This window comes from Fundulus heteroclitus, chromosome 2 (assembly GCF_011125445.2).
Source record: "Fundulus heteroclitus isolate FHET01 chromosome 2, MU-UCD_Fhet_4.1, whole genome shotgun sequence".
Taxonomy (NCBI): Eukaryota; Metazoa; Chordata; class Actinopteri; order Cyprinodontiformes; family Fundulidae; genus Fundulus; species Fundulus heteroclitus.
The window spans coordinates 7,553,610-7,575,286 of NC_046362.1; the positions used below are offsets into that span (position 1 = coordinate 7,553,610).

Sequence of the window (21,677 nt, forward strand, 5' to 3'; positions counted from 1 at the left end):
ACACGTGCTGTAGCACAGATATCTACGCAGCTATAAGATATATCATTATAAAGGTCTATTGTACCAGCAGGCCCCATATTTATTGAAATAAAAACAGACGTTCAGAGTAAAAGATTCAGTTATGTTCTCTTAAGCATTTCACAAAAATGTATCTTCCCTTTTTAATTTCTTAGAGAAATACAATAACAATACTAGTGCTAACTATTAGCAAAGTGTCTGTTTTGTTTGTTTGCCTGAATGATATTCTTCTATCTCGTCTTCTAATTGTCTTGCAGTCAATCTTGTCACCTCTAAAACCAAAAAAAAAAAAAAAAAACATTACTTTAGTTCAGTTCAGTCCAAAGAACAAACTTATGACTTCAGACAGATCAAATGATGTGCTTCACTAACAGAGACAGATGTTTACTTGTTTAATCTGTAGGCTGTGACACTTACCAATAACCACTGAGCTATATTATACACTCACTCTACGTTTACCCTGAAGCTGAGAGACAGTCAGAGAGCGCCATCTGGTGGCTGGCTGTGTAATCGCCGAAGGCACAAAACGAAAGCGTTCACAGTCAGAAAGCAGAGCAAACCACGTCTGATTAGGTTTCACTTGGACGTCTTTGAACGGATTTCTATTGTGTTACTGAAAAATTACACACTTAATACCAGAGCTTTGAGTTCAGCTGGATTCAGTTAATTTATTAAAATTCATTTCACAATATACATCTTTCACAGTATAAAAAATGGTATACAACGTCAAGAAAAGCAAATAGATCAGCTCTCACTGTGAGTTATACTGTACCTGCATGTACAAGAGGTTTTAAAATTTAAACACTCGTGGTTGATTCCACACATCCTAAAACCCGTTGTTTACCAACTTGATTTGATAGCAATCAAGTCAGCATCTTAAAACTTAGGATGTCATGAAAAGTTTCACTTTTTTTGTCACTCATTTAAGAAAGTGAAACTCTTTTATTAGATAGAATCATTACACATAGAGTGAAATATCTCAAGCCTATATGTCTTTTAATTGAAATGTAGAAAAGTCCACTAACTAACTCAAAACACCTGCAAAGGTTTCAGTCTGGGTTAGGCTACACAACCACGGTGGAGGGTGCTGATTGGACAAATGATCAGAAGACAGCCATTGACACGTTTCACATGGAGAGTCCACCACAAAAGACCATTGCTAAAGAAGCTGGCTTTTCACTTATTGCTGAACCCAAGCACATTCACAGAAGGTTCAGTGGAAGCAAAATGTGTGGCAGAAAAAGATGCAACAGCATCAGGGATCACTGCAGCTTTTGAGAGGTTTGACAGACAAAATTAATTTAGGAACATGGGGGAGTTTCTCAAGGAGTGCACTGAGACTGAGGCACCAAGAACCAGCACAGACACCAGGATCCTACTTATTGCCTACAGATGATTTCTTCTGTGAAGCCACACCTGGACCAGAGAATGGACTGCTGCTCAGCTCTCCAAGGGTCCAGATGAAAGTAAAAAATGATTTTTCTTTGTAAACAAAGTTTCAGGGTCAGGATGAAGAGTAGGAAGGCACAGAGTCTATGTCCAATATGGGGGTTTTACATTCAGGAACTTTAAGAGCACTTTGTGCTTCCTTCTGCTGACAAACATTATGGAGACGCTGGTTTCATTTTCCAGCGGGACTTGGCACCTGCCCATGCTGCCAAAGGTACCGAAAGCTGGTCCAGTGACCGTTGTGGTGTTATTGCTGGTTTACCAAAAAACTGGCCTGACCTGAACCCCCATAGAGAATCTATGGAGTATTATCAAGAGGAAGATGAAAGACACCAGACCCAGTGACCTGAAGGCAGCTACACAGGACCACAGGCTGATCTCCTCTATGCCACACAGCATTGATGCAATGATTCATACAAAAAGAAGCAAATACTGAATAGTTTGATCATATTTATTTAGAAGTCTCATATCTCTATTTAAAATATATCATTTTACTGATCTTATGTAACATTCTAATTTTCTAAGGTGGAATTTTGGCTTTTCATTATCTGTAAGGTGTAATCGTCAAAATTACAAAAAATAAAGCCTTGAAATATTTTACTGACCTGAGTGACAAAAACTATTGAACTTTTTCTCAAAGTTTTTGTTTTTAAGATGTACCTGTAGTGGTAAATGATTCAGGCTTGTTTTTGTAGCAATAGTATCTGGATATCTGAATTGGATTGAACATAACCTCCTCTATCCACCAACGTTTTCTGGAGTCAAATGTGAGGCCATTAGCCCTAATGGCTAAAGTTTGGCCTTAAACGGGCCATTCAACAGAAGGTTGAGTTGGAATAGCAGCAAATCTCCAACAGAATGACCTAAAAAGAAGAAAGGAGTGGACCAGTCAGTGTCTACACATCAGATCAATTCAAGAAACTAGTTTGTAAATTATTAGATGCAAACCTCACGGAATTGGAGCACAATTGTTAAAAGGAAAAAAGAAACTGGTGAAAATATCACCAGAGAGTGCAGACATTTCACGTTACTGCTGCTGGATGGTTGTTCTAGCAGCTACCTGATCACTGAATTTAATTATTGAATTATTCAGTATTTTTGGATTGGTTTCTGTAAAATGATGTGCAGAATTATGTGCTTTTTATCTGACATTTATAACAACTTTTCACATCCCTCAAAGACAGTATAGCATATTTATTTGTTTGTTTGGGATTACATTGCCCTGATAATAGAGGCTGTAGCTATTATTTTTAAATGTCTGGTATAGATGTCTTATGAATAGAAGAAAGTTGGACCTTTCATTATAGGCTGTTATAAAAATGGAAAAATAACCAATGTCATTCGGTAACACTCCTGTTTATTTAGTCTCATCAGTCAAGATTCAAAGGTCTGTGCCCAGGAAAGGTCAGATCCCTGGAAAGAACAGCAAACAATCTACATAATGACCATACATTTCTGAAAAAGATTACTTATCACTACTCGCTCTCGTACACAAAGTCCCCCGTGGCTTTGGTTTTTCCACAACACCTACGTGACACAGAGGCTGGACAGACCTGACAGCTGTGATGAGGTTTAACTTAGATCTGAAGCAGAACAGAGCAGGTCTTTGGGCCCTCCAGAGTGGCTCCTTATTATCATCAGCCAGAAAAGTTTTAAATAAAAGTACTTAAATGGCAAATTTTAAAAGTTTTTCCATGCACTTTTATGGCATATTGCTGTCATACACAAAGGAATACAAATGATACAAATGTCTTTTCCTTTTCCTTTTTTCTTTTCTTTTTTTTTTTTTTTTGGTTAGATTTTTAGAAACATTGGATTTTGTTTCTTCAAAATACATTTTAAAAATCAATCATTGCATTTATCATGTCTGCAAAACCGTTTATATATTTATTTGTTCTACTCAGAAATAAAATCCTGGGAAAAATACAATAAATTCTAGGAGAGAAATTTTATATACTAGTTTTATTTTATACAACTTGATGTAAGTTTTTAAAAAGGTTAGGGATATTTTGAGTGAAAGGAGATGACTTTTGAGTTTTTCTTTTATTTACACATAAAAATCATATGACTGAGCCATGTCTTGTATTTATCCCCCCCTGTGTCAATACTTCATAGAACTACGTTTTGCTGCAATTGCAGCAAGTCTAGGGGTAGATCTCGACCAGCTTTGCACAGATTGGTTCTGAAGGCAGCTGGTTTCTCTGGATTTTATTAGGAGGTATCAGATTAAAGGGGGCTGAATAAAATATATGCCACTGATCTCAGATTTTTATTTATTAGAAAATGTATTAGACTGTCATGCTGACAGTCTACTCTTACCGTTTTTAAAAACAAACTACGATTTCAAATACTGCTTTATTAACCCTAGAGTTGAACAAATTTAAGATGATAAACAAAACATATCCCTCTGTCAGCTGTCAAGGAAACATTTAGCTTTTGTGCAGTTCATTAAAAACCCCCATGGTTTCAGGGGTCGGGCATATTACCATATTCACTTCCGCGTGTAAAAACTGCGCTTTGATTTTTGTCGGCTCCTGGTTGGCCCAAATGCCTCGACGCTGCGTCTCATTGGTGAATCAGCGCTGAGTGACGCAATAACTCGACCAATGGGATGCTGCCACACTATGATTACGAGACGAGGCCCTGCTGCTTGTGAAGCGTCTTGACTTGAACGCCTCCTCCGTCCCCCTTTTCTCTTTCTCTATCGGTCCAGTCCGTCTCGGCCCTGTCTGAGTATCCTGCGGCTTTTTTCCCCCTGGAAGAGCTGAAGACGGGCCAGCCTCGGCTCACATCCTGCAGCCTGAAGTTTTCGTGTCATTGAGGCGAAGAGACGTTTAGCCTTCTCGGTGTGCCATGTTGAGGTTGATATTTTTGGCCGCTCTCGCCGGGTTCAGCCGGGCCAGTGATGTGCTGGAGTTCACGGATGACGATTTCGAAAGTAGGATTGGAGACCATGAGCTGATTCTCGTGGAGTTCTTTGCGCCTTGGTGAGCTTCTGCAGGTTTCATTCACGGTGTGGGAACGGTGTCGTCCATTAGCAGGCGATAGTAAAAGTACCCATTAAAATACGCTGCCGCCTCGCCGTGAAAAGGGGTCTCCTCTCTGCTGAACTGGGTTTTAGTTTTAGATAATGTATTCACTGCCTGAATGCGTTTTAACAAATGTATTTATTGGGAAATAATTCTATTTATTATATTCGGGGCTGTCAAATCCTGCTTATCTGGCTGCAGACCAAATGTTAGCATGTTAGCTAGCTACAGAATCCTAAAGCGGTACTGACTGCGGTATTTTAAGCCAAATGACGCATTCAGGTGCGTTCACAGTTTAATGAGACTCGCGGCTGTTTAAAATGTAGCATAATCGCTGATTGCTATCTATTTAAGATGTTGTAAATCCCTTTTAATGAGTCTATAAGGAAGTTGAGGGGGCGTGCCATGTCATCGTTGTAACGCCCTGATTGGCTGGTGAAGTTTTGGTTGTCGATCTCTGATTGGTCCACCTGCTGTTTCACGTGTTTCTACGGTGCCAAACTTGAACAAATAAATTTCAAAAATGGGTCAAACTTCCCATTAAAAAAGACTTTGTTTAAATGTTTAAAAAGTAAGTTATGAAACAAAACAGTTTAACTGGAAATCTACAGGTTGCATATTTTTGGACTATAAGAAAGCTGTGATTATTATTTCATTATTTTTCGATATGGTTTAGTTAAGACATTGACTTTATCTCTGTCACTTAAAAACAAAACTGAGTTGTACAGTGTTATGTGGCTTTATATGTTCACATTGTAGACTGATCTCCGTATTAAATCTTCTATTAATTGTATTGACATATTTGCTTTTTTTTTTTTCATTTATTTATTATTTCATAAATTTAAATTTGGCACCAAGCTTGTAGCTGATTATGTGCCGATTCCTGTTGCATTAATCTCAACAGGTCATATCTAGAATCAAATTGGACTTTTTTTTTTACTTCCTACTTGTAGATTAAGTAGTAATTAAATATCCCACCAATATTTTATAACATTGTATATATTTTGAATCTTGCTATTATGTACCTTAGGATCTTTGCTTGGTGCAGTGAAATTGTTTTGAAATTGGAGTACCCATAAATAAGGATATTTATGAGTACTCTCTAAGGAGCCTCTGTTTTTATATTTGCAGAAATAATGCAACAATAATGGACACATTTCCTGTCTAAAAACGTGCTTTTAATTTGATTAATCTAAAGTGGTGTTAACTAGTTTTTCAAAAATACCAAGTGTAATGATAAATATTTTTCACCTACTGTTCTATTCAGCAAGGGTACTTAAATGTAGTTCTACTCATGCAGAAGTATCAAATTTCTTCTAGTAAGATGAGTCGACCTTATCCTCCATCGTCTTCCCTGCCTTAAATCTTGTGTAAATTGTTCCCCCTGTTTGACTGGTCCACGTCTCTCTTTGTCCTTTAGGTGTGGTCATTGTAAACGGCTTGCACCTGAGTACGAGGCGGCAGCCACACGTCTGAAAGGCACCGTTGCACTTGCCAAGGTACTGGGGGAGTACAGTTTGCCTTGCTTTCCAAACTGTGATGTCATTTTCTGCATCCCTAACTCTGGTCTTTGCTACTGGGTAGGTTGACTGCACAGCCAACAGCAACACATGCAGCAAATATGGCGTGAGCGGCTACCCAACCCTGAAGATCTTCAGGGATGGAGACGAAACTGGTCCCTATGATGGTCCCAGAACTGCAGGTATATTTGTTTTTCCTTCCTCTATTTATTTTATAGGGATATAATGTAAGGCGGTCAAAAAGTAGTACAGAATCGTGAAGTGGAAGGAAAGGGATAGGTTTTGCTCTTAGAAATAAGAATAAAACAATCTGCACCAGTGTTCAGCCCCTTTTTTATGCTGATGTTCCTGTCAAGTAGATAGTAGAGTTCACCTGTGGAATAAAAATCCAGCTGTTCTGTTAAGACTTCAGATGTTGGAAAACATTGATGGGAAAAACAGCATAATGAATAAATGATTGGATACATTTAGAACAGGGTTAAGATACAGATGGTAAATTCTCTGTACTCGTATAGCGCTTTATCAAGTCCCAGTAAGGCAACATCCTAACCTTTGGATATTTGATGGAGAACTTGTTCAGCCAATCATCTAGATGTTAAATTTGCTTGCACGTATGGCACCACTACAAACCTACCCAGAAATGGTTTTCCGCCTAAACTGACCAGGAGAGCATTGCTCCAGCAAGCATTCGGCTGTTAACCAATCAGAAGGGAGCATATGACCACGGTTAGTGGGGCACTTTACAGTGCTGGCTTTTATTGAGGAGAAAAGCATGACAAGTTAGTTTGCTAACACAGCTGAGACCAAAACTCAACATTTTGGGCTACATGTAAAACGGTGACAAAGTGACGTGGCACATCACCTTGGCAGCGCCATTCTTATCAATAATAATAAAAATATTGAAGTATAAGTTGCAATGCCCTGTATTTGTACGTTGTCAATAAAAAGCAATTTGGTGTTTTTATGGATTCTTCTCATAATCGCTGTTTTCTTTTGCCCTGGACAGATGGGATTGTTAGTTTCCTGAAGAAGCAGGCGGGCCCAGCTTCAGTGGAGCTGAAGAGCGCTGAAGACTTTGACAAGTTCATTGCAGATCAAGATGCCAGTGTTATTGGTGAGCGATGTTTCCTCTTTTTACCAGGCCGAGTCCCAGTGGTTCCTGGTTCTCTAACTGGTTTACCGCAGACCTTAATCAACCCGGTTTGCAATGTGATTTCTCCTCTCAGGTTTCTTTGCTGATGACAAGAGCACAGATCAGGCAGAGTTCCTGAAGGCTGCCAGCGCCTTGAGGGATGACTATCGTTTTGCCCACACCAACTCTGAGGCCCTGCTCGACAGCCATGGAGAGTGAGTACTTTTTCTGTTATCGGTCCCTACGTCAGAGTCTGCGTCGTTTATAAGTGAGCTTATAAACGTGAGGGAAGGGTCTTTGAGAGTCAAATGAAACTCTATATTTTAGTTTCTGAGTTTTCTCTCTGCATTAACATGAAAGCTGATGCAATATAACAGCACTGCAACTGAGGCATTTCTTCTCTGCGATTTGCAGGGGAGTCGTCCTGTTCCGTCCACCACGTCTCAACAACAAGTTTGAAGACAACTCTGTAAGGTTCAATGAGGACAAATTCACCAGCAACAAGATCAAGAGATTCATCCAGGACAACATGTGAGTGTTGGACAGCAAAAAGGATAAATTCAGAAATGTTTCTCTGCTGCTGACCTTAGGAAGGCCGCCTCCCATACTGCAGATTAATATGCACGGTGGTCTCCTATGGTGGTCTGTTCACTGCAAAGATCGACCCTTATTCAGGCTGATTTCAATTTAACTTTACAATTTATTTTTAAAATGGGTTTAGTAAAGGTAAAACTTCAGTATCAATCTGTACAAAACATACTAGCTGTGCAGTAGAGGGCGCAGAAACTGTAGCGGTCCCTGAGGTTTGTTCCCACAAACTGTCACATGATGACGTTGGTAGCAAAGCTGCCTGAATATCACAACCCACATGTTGAAGATGCAGCCGCAGGTTTGTCTGAAGCCTTTAAAGACTTTAAAAAGCGGTGTAAAACTGCACCAAAGTGCTGTACAAGAACAACAATAACACAAATTGATCAAAACAGAATATTAAAACACTACTTTAAATGAAAACCAGCAAAGTATGAGTTTTCAAATAAATGAGTCTTGAAAAGCGATTTTTAAACTGATCCAAGCTGTGGGTAGATCTAATTTGGAAAGGTAAATTGTTCCATAGAATAGGAGCAACAACAGAAAAAGCCCGATCTCCTTTCCTCTTAAGTCGGGCCCGAGGAAATGTCAGTAACAGCTGATTATTTGATCGTTGGGTTCTGGACACAGACTGAAAATTTAAAAGGTCCCGAAGATAAGGGGGAGTTAACCCGTTTTAAACTTTATAAGTTAATAAGAGAATCTTAAAATCTATTTGATTAAAAAAAACAGGCAGCCAGTGTAAAGAGGCCAGCATAGGCCTTATATGGTCATGCTTCCTGGTTCCTGAATCCTATAGAAAATCCAATAAAATTTAAGATCGTCTTTAATTATGAATCAAATGTATCCAAACGTTTTTTTTTTTTTTTTTGTTTTTTTTACTGAATTCAAAACAAAGTGCCATTGAGGCTATGCTGACTCCTGATAAAAACTTCTCTGGCTTCTGAACGCACCACATCTAAAAGTGTCAGGCCGTAGCTCCCCTCCCCAGGTGAAGACCTCACATTGACTCGTTGTTTCCTTCTCTCCATCCCAGCTTTGGGATCTGCCCCCATCTGACGGAGGACAACAAAGACCAGCTGAAAGGCAAAGACCTGCTGGTGGCTTATTACGACGTCGACTATGACAAAAACCCAAAGGGCTCTAACTACTGGAGGAACAGGTGGGTGTTTCTAACGCTCCTCCGCTTCACGCAGTGACCGACCCTCTCTGCTTTATCGCAGAGAAACTCTGTTCAGTGAGCGGTACGAGTTTTTGTTGCTGTGTTTTTTTGTTGTTTTTTTTTACTTTACACTTTTACCCTCTACTGTTTTAAGCTAGTCTTTCCCTGCTGTCTGATCGCTTGAAATAACGAGTGGATTGAATCTCGCCCAGGGTGATGAAGGTGGCCAGAGGCTTCCTGGATCAGGGAAAGAAGCTGAACTTCGCTGTAGCCAACAAGAACCAGTTCAGCCATGACGTGTCAGACTTCGGCCTGGGCGCCAGCTCAGGAGAGCTGCCCGTCGTGGCCATCCGCACCGCCAAGGGAGACAAATACGTCATGACCGAGGAGTTCTCGTAAGTCCAGATAAACTGAAGGCAAAATGGCTTTTCAGACGGCGAACCAGCAGAATGTCTTCTTCTCTACCTGTTTTTAACATGGCTGTCTCATCTAGTGGGCTTTAGCTTTAAACTTTAATTATCTGCCAACTTCACCGCCTGGATTGTTTGAGGCTGGCATTAACTAGAGCCGTCTGGGCATCAAGTTACCGTTTTGAAAGTTTATGCTTCAATTTTATGGTTTATAGTCTGTCGGTTTGACCTGATCAGTAAATACTGATGACAAACTCTGCTGTTTTCTCTCCATTGACATTACTTTGTTGATTTGACCTGCAGCCGAGATGGAAAAGCTCTGGAGCGTTTCCTGCAGGACTACTTTGATGGGAAGTTAAAGCGCTACCTTAAATCCGAACCAATCCCAGAAAACAACGATGGACCTGTGAAGGTGAGAGGATTCCTGTAATGTCTCCTAAAAGCTGATCAACGCAGACGTCTCCCTGTGGCCGTACCCATCTGCTTTATTCCCTTTTCTTCCAATTGAGTAAAAATGGACAAAAACTTGCATGGGTACCTACGTTGTGGAACATGTTATTTATTTTTTCACTGTTAATTTATGATTAGGAAAACCAAATCCCATTTTTAGTTTCCAAACCCTGATTAGAGTCAAATCTGCTGGTTATTTGGTTATTAATGCTCTCCACACCACTGCACATTCTCTCATCAGTGCATCAATGTAACGGTTAAGCAGAAGCACGGCTTGCTTGTGAATTACTGAACAGAACTTGGTGGTAGACGTCTGGCTCATTCCCAGGTTGATGCAGTACCTCGTTCTCTTTGTCTGCAGGTCGTGGTGGCTGAGAACTTTGACTCCATCGTCAACGATGACAGCAAAGATGTGCTGATCGAATTTTATGCACCGTGGTGCGGACACTGCAAGAGCCTGGAGCCCAAATACAAGGAGCTGGGAGAGAAGGTGGGTTTTCAAAGTACAGTTTTTATTGGTACTTTTTTGTAAATAAAAACAGTCACTGTTAGCATCCTAGCTTTTTGGCTTCCATTGTACTAGGAATAAAATATAAAACTGCTTTATTTTAGTAACAAAGGGTTTTTGATTTATCCTGCTTTAACATGCCTTCAAAACTTCCACTTTTTAACATAGTCCACACAGTTATGTGACCATTTCCATAATTGTAACACAAATCATTAAAACTAGTAAAAGTTTCAATCCCAACGTCAACCTCCAAAAGTGTCATGTTTGACACTTTGTTGTAATTAAGGTTTACAAATTGCCGTTCCCTTCTTTTAACATCATCTCCCAGACAAATAACATGCTGAGCAGATTTTTGTTTGAAATGCTGAAATGATTAAATACACCCAATGTGACAAATGTCACATTACGAAGCAGATCTGAGGGGATGGATGTTTTTTCTTTCTGTCAAATAATCTGAGGTCTTTACTGTTCAGCTGTGCTAAATGCCTTTCATTTTATTCCTTTTGGAAGGAGAAATTAGTTTAGGTTTTAAAGGACCAACAGACTGCTTGTCCTGAACTGATCATTATGGCTTACCTCTTGTTCTGCAGCTGGGTGACGATCCCAACATTGTCATTGCCAAAATGGACGCCACAGCTAATGACGTGCCGTCTCCATATGAAGTCAGCGGGTAAGACCTATATATATATTTATTTAACTTAAGAACTAATTTTATTCCCCCATAGAACTGTTTTATTTAATAATGAATTGTTTATTTATTCTCCCCCCAGATTCCCCACCATCTACTTCTCCCCCGCTGGACGTAAGATGAACCCAAAGAGATATGAGGTGAGTTGTGGACTTCTGTAATCTCCAGCTGCCTGAGGTCACGGCAGCACTCGGCCGACTGTAACATCCTGCTGTCGTCTTTCCAGGGCGGTCGTGAGGTGAGCGACTTCATTGCCTACCTGAAGAAAGAGGCCACCAACCCCTTAGTTGTGCCAGACGATGGCAAGAAAAAGAAGAAGAAGGATAAGGCAGAGCTATAAAGGGCTCCAAACAGAAACTCAACACCCACCACATCGCAACAGGAGGAGGAGGAGTATGGGGGAACAAAAAGAACTAAATTATATTCCACTCTCTTAGTGAACTACCAAATGCTCTGAAGCCGAAGTCAGAAAGACGAGGCCGCTCCTTAGGTCCTCTGCTGCTCTGGAATCCTGTGGAAGGTGGAGAGGTGGTGGCCTGGGTCTGCCCGCCGTTCTATGATGATAAGAAATTTTTAGGGAAGAGGGACAGCTTTTTGAAATGAGAGATTTCTATTTCCTCTGGTCTGTCTACCACACCTCAGGCTGATGCACTTTGGTTTGATACCAGTTTCCAGTCATCTGTCGCATTTTTTGTTTTTATCACGGGGGATAACTTCTTTTTTTTTTTTTCTTTTTTTTTTTTTTTTTCCTTGTTCGTAACTGGTCTTTGTTTTTGTACATTTGGAAAGATTGTGAAATAAAAGGCCCACAAAACCTAAATGACTTGTATGATCTTGTTTCTGATGTTCTGTTATGGCGATTCAAAACGTTTTATTTGAAGAAATCTGACATTTTAATTTCAAAAACTGAAGAGGATTTATTAAAAGTTCCTTGTTTCAAACATTCTCTCTGTTGAATTCTTAAAATGAAAAAATACTTTAAAGCATAAGTATTAAACCTTCATTGTTGGTGAATAGATTTTACTAGATGGGATCAATTAAACTATATTAGCTAAATTTCTGGGGACAGTACGTGTCTATATATGCCTTTTCTATTTTCCATGCTTGAATAGTATGGGGTAAGGACCACATGGTTTTATGTAAACTTGAAGCTTGTTTCTAGATTTCTTTCTTTCTGTCTGAATTTCCTCGAATTGTACTTGAAATGGTAAATTAACTGAACTTGTACTTTTCTAGTCCTACTTTCCACTCTGTACTTTTGCACAAGAGCCTCAGTCACTAAACGGCACACAATTACATACCAACAGGCAGAACTGTAGACTACTTTGGCTCGATTGCAACCACACACCCAAAAATGTGGCAGCAGTGAACTGGAATCAAACCTACAACTTCTCCCAATGAGCCATCCAATTATGTGCATAAATCCGAACCTGGAAATCTGGAGTTTGAAGCATAAAATCTTTGGAAAACATCAACTCACACCTTGTATACGTTTCCCCTGTCAGTGCGTTCCCAATAACCACGCGCTGCTGTTCAAATCTATATTTGACTTATTAATTTGCGGAAGATTTGCAATAAACGTAACCGGGACAGTGACATTTGGGGAAATTAGAAATTCTGACTTTATATTGTAACGCTGCACCAGACCACTGGGTGGCGCTGGCAGGTAGCGCTTATCCCGACAAACCAGAAACGAGGAAGAGAACGAGCCAATCAGGTGAAGTCAGGGGGAACTCGTCCGGGCATGTTCTAGTTGGACACGTGCTGCTGTAGAAGGTACAGTACGATTCACGGTTTCTTTTTTTTCTATAAATGAATGAATTTAATTGTTACAGACCGCTACAAATAAGAGACATTGTTAGGAACGCGGTGAGGCGTCTGCGTTTACCTCCGTCACATTACCGGGTTACTAATTGTTTTCTTGGCAGCTTAGTTTACCACTGTACCAGTTTCCCTTCAGATAACTAGTAGTTCAAGTTAATTAAAATTACACGCGAAACAAAAAGCGATGTAAATCTCAAACCCGCGTTTTCATAAACGTTACGGTCCAGTGCTCGATTCGGCATGTGTTCAATTTGCCAACGTGACTATTTTAAAAAGCTGTAGCCTGTTATGAAAAGTGCTGCGTCCCTGTTCCCTTTGTGTGGCGAGGTTAGAGAATACAACTAAACCGAACATCTATCCAGTCTTAGGAGGCTTTTAAACTGGCTTTGGGCGATACTTGAAGTTAGAGTAGGCTTTTGTCTTTCTATGGATGCTTTGCTCCCGCTGCAAGTCTGAGACAGCAATCAGTGGTGAATATTAATCGTTTCTCTCTGACTCTGACCTCCCCAGGTGTGATCATGAGACACCTGCCGTCATTACGTGATGTCCCAGGCGTCAGGAAGAAATAGAGGCTCTGCCTCACGGGGCCTCCTGGGCAACTACAGGTATCTGTGCAAGAAATCCATGCTGATGCGAGCGATGGAGAGCTCAAGAGCCAGGAAGAAACACCACCATATGAGGATGGTGTCCGGCGGGAGGACGAAGAGAAGCGGCTCCCCGCGTGACCCGCTGGGTACCGGCGAACACATGAAGAGAGCCAAGTTAGGTGATCCAACCCAGGGAGGCCAAAGCGCGTCGGAGCCTGACCCCCGCACTGTGACCTCTGCCCCTGGAGACAGCTGGGAGGTGGACAGTGGTTTCTCTGAAAGCAGCCCCCCAGCCAGCGGGCGCAGCTCGCCCTGCCCCGCCTCGGCGGTGGTGGCGCTGGACTGCGAGATGGTGGGGACCGGGCCGGGGGGCCGGTGCAACGAGCTGGCCCGCTGCAGCGTCCTCGACTATCACGGCAACGTGTTGTACGACCGGTACGTCCGGCCGTGCCAGCCCGTCACCAACTTCCGGACGCCGTGGAGCGGGATCCGCAGGCATCACCTCCACAACGCCGTGCCCTTCGCTCAGGCCCGAGAGGAGGTAAGGCCTGCCCGGAGCGGCAGCGGTAACTCCCGCCGGTCCCCGTTAAATCATACAGTTCAGGAAACCTTCTGCTCTCTCTCCTGCAGATCGTCGCCCTACTGGAAGGCAAGGTGGTGGTGGGCCACTCGGTCTACAACGACTTTGAGGTGCTGAACCTGGACCACCCCGGCCACATGGTCAGAGACACGAGTTCAGCGCGCCTCCTGAGCCGACTGGCTGGATTCCCTCGCGGACGCTGCCTTTCCCTTAAGCTGCTGGCCAGCAAGCTGCTGAGCCGGACCATACAGGTGAGGGCGGGGCACTGAGGCGGCCATCTGTCTGTTTTGGGTCCACACGGCCTCTAGCTGTGCGCTTTGATAAAACGGAGTGCCTGAAGGTCGGCTAAATGTTTTCTGTCTTAATTTCGAGGGTCTCCTGGTCAGTCGCCAGCTCAGGTAGTGCTTATTTCTCCTGCCAGCAAACCGATGCTGTCCAGGACCAGGCCTGGAGTTACTGGAGATGAGCGTATCTGCTGTGATTAGGGCTGTCAAACGATTACAAATTTTAATCGCGAATAATCGCATAATTTCAATAGTGAACTCGCGATTAATCGCAAATTAATCGCATGTTTTATCTTTTTATTTCTGAAACTGTAAAAGCCTATTTGGACATTTTAATATGCAATTTTGCATTAAATGACACTAGTAAAAACATGCTTGTGCAAAAAATATTAAAAAAATCCTATTTTCAAGCACATTTCAGAATTATAATGAAAGCGTCCTGGTGCCATAAAATGTTAAACTCTGGCCAATAATGGCTAAATCACTAATAACACCCTGATGTTTACACAAGGTGTAAACAAACAAAAATGTAATTCCGAAATATTTCTTTTGCCTCTTAAACAAAGATAGACATGGTATTAAGCATTTAAATTTAAAGTAATACTAATTTTACACTTTAGAGACATAATAAGACAATAAATTAATAAGCATTAAAGCATGGTGTATGGGATGGGTTATCAGTGTGTATAAAACTCACCTTCAGAACCAAACTCTGCTCAAAATGGTGATCTGATCCACCTAATCTACTTTCAGCAGTTATCATCAGTTATTGCAACAGTAAACTGCAGAAAATACGGTCAGAGTTGCTCTTCCTGCCTTTAATCCCTCGGCTCCTATGTCAGTCTAGGAAGCTGCAGTGCGTTATGAGGCGGAGGAATATTTCAGCCTGTTATACTCAGTGTCTGTAGTGCGGCAGCATCATTTATTTTAGAGCCCATATGAGAGATTTCACTTTCAGAAACAAGCCCAAAATATGCAACTCGCAATTCATGAAATTTACAAGCGACTTTAGAAAAAAGAAGCTCAAAGTCACGTGAACAGTGAGCGTGGGTCTGTTTTGCTAGTCTCTAGCATTCTTGAAACTACGGAAAGCGCCGGTAAATCAAAACAGTCTGGAGAGCGCTGCGGGGAAAAAAAAGCATTAACACGTCTAATGCGCATTAAAAAAAGGCGGCGTTATGGTCTAACAAAGTTAACTCGTTTAAACTGACAGCCCTAGCTGTGATACGTCCACATTGTTCTCCTCACTGCAATCAAACCCAAATATATGTAGCCGCCTGCTGGTAGGCGATATGATGTAACATGATGTCATTTTCTTCCAGTAAACTTTGTTTACGGTGGTGATCAAACGTAGTTGGTGCAAAATGTTTTTTTTTCTTCTTTTTTTTTTGTACCTGGAAAAAGTCGTTTTCAGCAAACGATCAAACCCACAGAAGCTGGGCGGGCTGAACGGAGCCTCGCTAAGCCCGCTGTGTTGTTCTGTGCAGGCTGGGAGACGAGGCCACTGCTCGGTGGAGGACGCCCAGGCCGCTCTGGACCTCTATAAGCTGGTGGAGGGCGAGTGGGAGCAGGAGATGGAGAGGAGGCTGCGAGACGACGAAGACGACGGCAGCGCTCCGCACGAGCCGGGCCACAGCTCCTCAGATCACTACATGCAGGACGAGTTCTGGCCAGATGAGGTGTTAGCAGACGCCCTGTAGGGACCGCCCAGAACCCCATGAGTGGAAGATATGATCACAGCGGATCCGTCAGCTGGAGCGCACTGATTTAGTCAGCCAACATGTTAAACATGTTCTAAGGTGAAAAGGCATTGCAGCAAGTAAAGCAAGACTTTTTGCACCAACACAGCATTTTGTCTGTGCTTATACGGACTTTGGTCGTATTTATTTGGAGGAATTTGATCGTGTTTGAAAGAGGAAGTTTACATTTCTGTAGAAGCTGCTCTTCTTTATAGGTCAACCGTTTGGCCCTCTTAGGAGTGGATGTATGAGTGCTGCTGGGCTTTCAGTGCAATTATTCCTCACAGCGCCGTGAGAAGCATTCAACAGCATATTTCTGCATTACTGCTGGAAGTGGTGCTGTTAAAGTAGGAGGAACTCTGGACTTCTTTCTGTTTTCAAACACCGTATAAACGGGACGGTGAACCTTGGCAGAGCGCGTCTTCACATCCAGCCGTTAACGGGCCGCTTTGCTCCGCCCCGATCGGCCCCCACAAGTCCAACTGATTTCAGCCCGCTGCTTCCTGGTGTGACGACGGCACCGGTCCACTGCCTGCCAGCAGCAGGTTCAACCTGAACCAGACCCACAGCAGCCACAACGGGAGACCAGTTCTGCTGGTTTCAGCCTGGTTCACAGCCTGGTTTATAGCCGTTCACACACGGCCCGCCGTTTGCTCTGATGTGAAAACTGTACTCCTCTGGTTCCACGTTGCTTCTCAGTGTTCAAGTTAAATAAAGAAGAATCTGGTCAATATCAGTGTGATGTGTAAAGAGACTCTGTCCAAGGTAGGGGTGGCCATCTGTCTGATTGGTCATTGTTGAGAAAACTTCCTTCTTAAGGTCAGGGTATAGGAAAAATAATCCGATTAATATCTGAAAAACTCCAAAACTGACAGCATTGGTGAAATTTTTACTATTTTTGTCATCGCTCCATAAGCGCATCAATAAATTCAGAAATGGGATTAAATGTAGTTGCTGTGTGCAGTTTAGTGATGGGACTGGGGTCCTGAAGTAGGCAGTTTCAAAATGTATCATTTTCAGGAGCAGTGTTTTTAAAGTGGCATACAGTTGCCTAAAGAGGCTGAAAAGGAGTTAAATACATTTAAAAAAAATTGTTAGAAACAAAGAAATGAAGGAAAAGTGCATTTCATAAAGAACTGTATGCACAGATGTGAGGGGAGAAACGGAAATCATTTAGAACAGAAACGCTAAAGAACAGGACTTGGGTTTATGTTGACTGAATAAATCAGTCAACTACAATTATAGATTAATAGCTAATTTGACAAAATTCAAAGTGAAATTTAAGCTAATAAAGGTAAAAGTGGTAGGATGATATAAGTTTCAGCTATACAGAGTGTAAAATGAAGCTAGGCAAGTACACTAAACGTTTAATATAAGCAAAGGATGAAGGATTAAATATGTTTGAATGTACTTTTAAAAAGGTTTCACTTTGTCTGGACCTGAGGCTGTGATGGAGACCTTAGCAGGAACAGGCTCCCTTTGAGCTGGTGATGGCTTCTAGGAAGTTGTAGAACACACAGAGCTGATCTGGGAGCTCTCAGGCGGAGGTCCAGGCCTCCTCATCAGTCCAGCCCTTTCTTCTTGCCAGGCTTCTTTCCCTCCTTGAGGCATATGTTACTGTCCCTCCCTCCACATTTTAAGCCCACCCGCTGTAGAAATAGCTGCCATAAATTCAGGGAGATCTTTTTAGAGTAGGAGAGCTGTAGATAGAAACGTACAGGTGTGTTTTTTTTTTAATCTCTCCTCATTTAAGGGCCTGAATTAAAGTGATGGTGAGTTTATTGATCTGTTGAAAATGCTTTTTAAAGGCAACCAAAGGATGGTTTATTTTCTCTTCAATGTTTTGCTTCGTTCTTGTTGCTGCACAAAGGTATTTATTAGGATTGTTCTTTCACAAGAGATGAGACCAGATATTTTTTTAACATGTCACTTTAGGGAGACAATAAAAAATGAAAACATTTCGAAAACTGATGGTGTGTACATTCAGAAGACATTTATAAAGAGAGTGTCACAATGAGGAGAAACTTTTCTTAGTCTGTTTTTCTGACCGCCATCTCGCCTTCAACAGCAGCACTAATATCATATATACTTCAGAATCTTGTGCTGTTGGGGAAATATTTCATGGAAAGTCTAAATCAGCAGGTGAGGAACTTACAACTGGATCAGGAAATGACGTCACGCCATGTTTTCGTGTCCCAACAGGTTACAGAATCCACCTTTTTAAGATTGATCAGAATTGTTCTCTTGAATATGAAGATGCTTAGATCTTCTACCTTTGTGCAGCAGGAATGTGAAACTCAGGTCTTCTCAGGACTGAATAAAAGTTTTTTATTTTGGTCTCACCTGAACAGAACCACACCCACTCCCCCCCCCCCCCCCCCATCCCTGTTTTTTCCACAGAAATCTGTTCATTGCTTTTTTATTATTTTGAACGAGGTACAAAGAAGGCTAACATATATATGTGTGAGAAAACTTAAAAAAAAAAAATCTGTCACGGAGCAAAACCGGTATGCAGATTGCAGGGAGACAATATACTTTGTCAGGGCTGTATGTTGAGACTCAGTCCAATAGAGAGGTGTTGGGAGATAAGGCTGAGGTGCCAAACTATCCTCCTTTGGTCTTAGCTAGACAATGTTTCCATTTCTTCCCCTCTTCAAACAGCTATGTGTGAATTTTCATTTTACATAAAGGTGACACATTACATCTGCCATAAAAATGAAATGAGTTTAAGTTCACTTAACGCTACATGTCTTTTCAGATTTCCTCCATCCTCTTAGATATGAAGCTTTTGTGGAAGTTCAACTGAAGAAACTCTATTGCCTACCTCCATCCAATCAGAGGCTCATCCGCCTCTGACGCAAGCCAATCAGCATCCTGGGTTTATCTTAAAAGAACTTCAAATCCACGTCTCAGCCTTCTACCCAGCAAAGCGCAAGCAGTGGCTGTGTAATGTCTGATTTGGACTCAGGGAAGTTTTTCCTCTCCACAGTCGCTTCATGCTTGTTCATCATGGACAGGTTCAGGCAAACCTGTGTTTATCCAAGTTGGACATCTATCCTTCTGGGTCCCTGAGTGAAGCATTGGTACCAGCTCACCCAGCCTACTGGATCCCACCAATTCAGCTCAAGCAGATCATCTCGCCAACCAGCGTCTATGGACTGAACCAACCTCATATATCTCCACTCCACCACCAGTTTCAGACCTGGGGGGAACATCCCTATTCTCATACACCTGCTTATGCATATTAAAGTATAATTAAGCGTTAATGTTTCCTGCCGAGGTCTGAGCGCCAAAGTCCTAAAAAAATTGCATCAATAAAATTCTTCTAATTGTCGTTTCTTTCCGTGTGAGTTTTTCAGACTGAAAGAGCGTTTGACTTAATCGTACAACCAGAGTACGTTTTCACGCCTTTCAGAAATCTGTAAAACATCTTTGGAGACCGCGTGTTTACATCCACTTCCTGAGTAGGAGCTGTTGCTGTTGGTGCATCGCATCACAGCAACACACACTGACGTTTGTGGTTGTCCTGTAACAGAATGTGGCCCGCGCAGTGGATGGCGCTGTTGCCTTGCAGTAAGAAGGTCCTGGGTTCGAGTCCTACCCTTTCCCTGGATGGAGTTTGCATGCGTGGGTTCTCTCCGGGTACTCCGGCTTCCTCCCACAGTCCAAAAACATGAATGTTAGGTTAATGGGCCTCTTTAAATTCTCCTTAGGTGTGAGAATGGTTGTTTGTCTCTCTGTGTTGCTCTGCGACGGACTAGGTGACCTGTCCAGGGTGTATCCAGCCTCTCGCCCATTGACAGCTGGAGATAGGCACCAGCAACCGGCCCTCATGACCCCAACAGGGATAGACGTGTTAGAAGATGGATGGTAACAGAATGCGTCATATGGGGAGGGAATAATTTTGGAAGACATTTCATGCCTGTCCTGCTAGAGCCCACTGAGCAGACCTGTTTGCAGCAGCAGCAGCTGAACCCGAAGCCATGGTGCTCATGTTGTTGGGAAATGTTTTGGAGAATTTTCTCCCAGAGCTGCTGAGATTCTCCCAAACGCTGCATCAGGAAGTAACATCTGATAACGCCGGGTCCAAATAGGTGATGCTGTGCCTCAAAGAGGGTCCGACAGACCCGGTATTACTCTCTGATTAAATTACTGTAGTGTTTGCAGGGAATGTTCTACATGAGCTTGGAGAAGCGTGAGCTGCAGGTGGAGCAGTGGCCTTTTTATTCAGCCTTGCCCTCTGCTCCCAACGAGCACGAGAACAGGGCAGCATTGTTTGCCGAATCCCTCTAATTTGGTTCCCCAAAGCGCTTTATTGAGCCGATCGGGCCTGCTTTAGCAGATTACTGGCTGGGTGCCCGCTTGCGTCAGGAGGAAAACGTGCATCGGTCACGCTCTGACCACCAGGGTCAGAGAGGGTGAGACGGGCGAGCTCCATGAATGAATTTCACAGAGTCTGGGGCGTGTGTACTTATTAAGCTCAACGAGGAAAAACACGCCCTGAGGGGTAGACGTCAGATCCCAAAGATCAGGCTAAATCTGCTGTTGTGTGCTTTTTACCGATTCACTGCCTTCTGTCTCCTCTCCGTTAGTTTCAGCTCTGGAGCAGGTTTCACAAAAGCATGAGCGGCTGAGACGAGGCCAGAAACCCCTGCATGAAGGACAGATGGGGGGAAATAATCAACACAGGACCTCTGAGAAACTTCCCACTTCCACAGCCCAGATGTAAATCATGGTCGCCGTTTCATAACCTTCAGAGAGCTGACAGTGTACATGTGTGAGAACTAATCTGATCTCAGGGATCTGTGGATTGTTTTGGTGCCGTGTTTGTGGATGCAAGTATTTCTAAGCCTAAATCAAAATCCCCAAAGTGCTGCTGGATGCACTCCGCTGTGTGCGTGTGTGTGTGTGTGTGTGCGCGCGTGTGTGTGTGTGTGTGTGTGTGTACACAGAGCAAAAACACTAAACATGGAACAAGAGCTACAATCAGATCAATGACTCAGATCAATGCAAACCCCCGTTAGAACGGCCCAGTCGTCGCTCAAGCCCATACCCAGTTAAGAATCTGCCGCCATACTAGCAACCTGATGCTGACAGGGGCTCATCATCCAACCTGAACGAGCAGCAGCTCTTTTTGCAAAGGCGAAGGAGCACAAATCTCTGTCGCTAGATGCCCAAAGCAGGTAGAGAGCGTGCCGCTGTGTTTGCAGCGACGTGGGATCCTACAAAGCTTTGGCTCAGGGGGGGACTGAATACTAATGACACATTTGAGATTTTCCTTAGCAAAACGTTTCAAAAACAATTTATCGTTTTTAATGTGCTATTTTCCGCTGGTCTTTCTCGTAAAGTCGGAATAAAACACAAAGAAGATTAAAGCTGCAACATAACAAAACGAGGGAGGATGTAAGGAGTGTGAATACTGTTAGAAGAGACTTTAGATGTGAAGCAGAAACCATACCACCACAATGGTCACTTGTCACAACAATTAAATCCTTATACCCCCCCCCCCCCCCCCACAAAAGTCTATTCTAAGCACTGCGTCATCAGAAATGAGCGCTGGATCCCCTTTTCAGAACACAAAGGCCTCCACCGTTGGTCAGGGGAGGCCAGCACCACTGGCCCCTCTTGCTGCCAGCCCCCCCCCCTTCATCACACCTACTGCCACTTTCGTGCTGATTGAAGGAAAAACTAAATCTGCTGGCCGTAATC

General features: G+C 42.6%; 2 protein-coding genes across 2 annotated transcripts; both read left to right on the forward strand.

The window, feature by feature from the left end:
• Positions 1-4,102: 4,102 nt before the first annotated feature.
• On the forward strand, positions 4,103-11,895 carry pdia3 (protein disulfide isomerase family A, member 3). Its single transcript, XM_012862488.3, has 13 exons — positions 4,103-4,454; positions 5,917-5,995; positions 6,081-6,198; positions 7,023-7,130; positions 7,243-7,363; positions 7,563-7,679; positions 8,773-8,898; positions 9,111-9,293; positions 9,612-9,720; positions 10,120-10,248; positions 10,857-10,936; positions 11,037-11,094; positions 11,181-11,895. Exons 1-13 carry the CDS (start codon positions 4,321-4,323, stop codon positions 11,292-11,294), a joined length of 1,476 nt encoding a protein of 491 aa, XP_012717942.2. The 5' UTR covers positions 4,103-4,320; the 3' UTR covers positions 11,295-11,895.
• Positions 11,896-12,608: 713 nt separating this feature from the next.
• On the forward strand, positions 12,609-16,704 carry isg20 (interferon stimulated exonuclease gene). Its single transcript, XM_012862517.3, has 4 exons — positions 12,609-12,730; positions 13,289-13,906; positions 13,996-14,196; positions 15,717-16,704. The coding sequence occupies exons 2-4, from the start codon at positions 13,322-13,324 to the stop codon at positions 15,927-15,929; spliced, it is 999 nt and encodes a 332-aa protein (XP_012717971.2). The 5' UTR covers positions 12,609-12,730; positions 13,289-13,321; the 3' UTR covers positions 15,930-16,704.
• Positions 16,705-21,677: the final 4,973 nt, after the last annotated feature.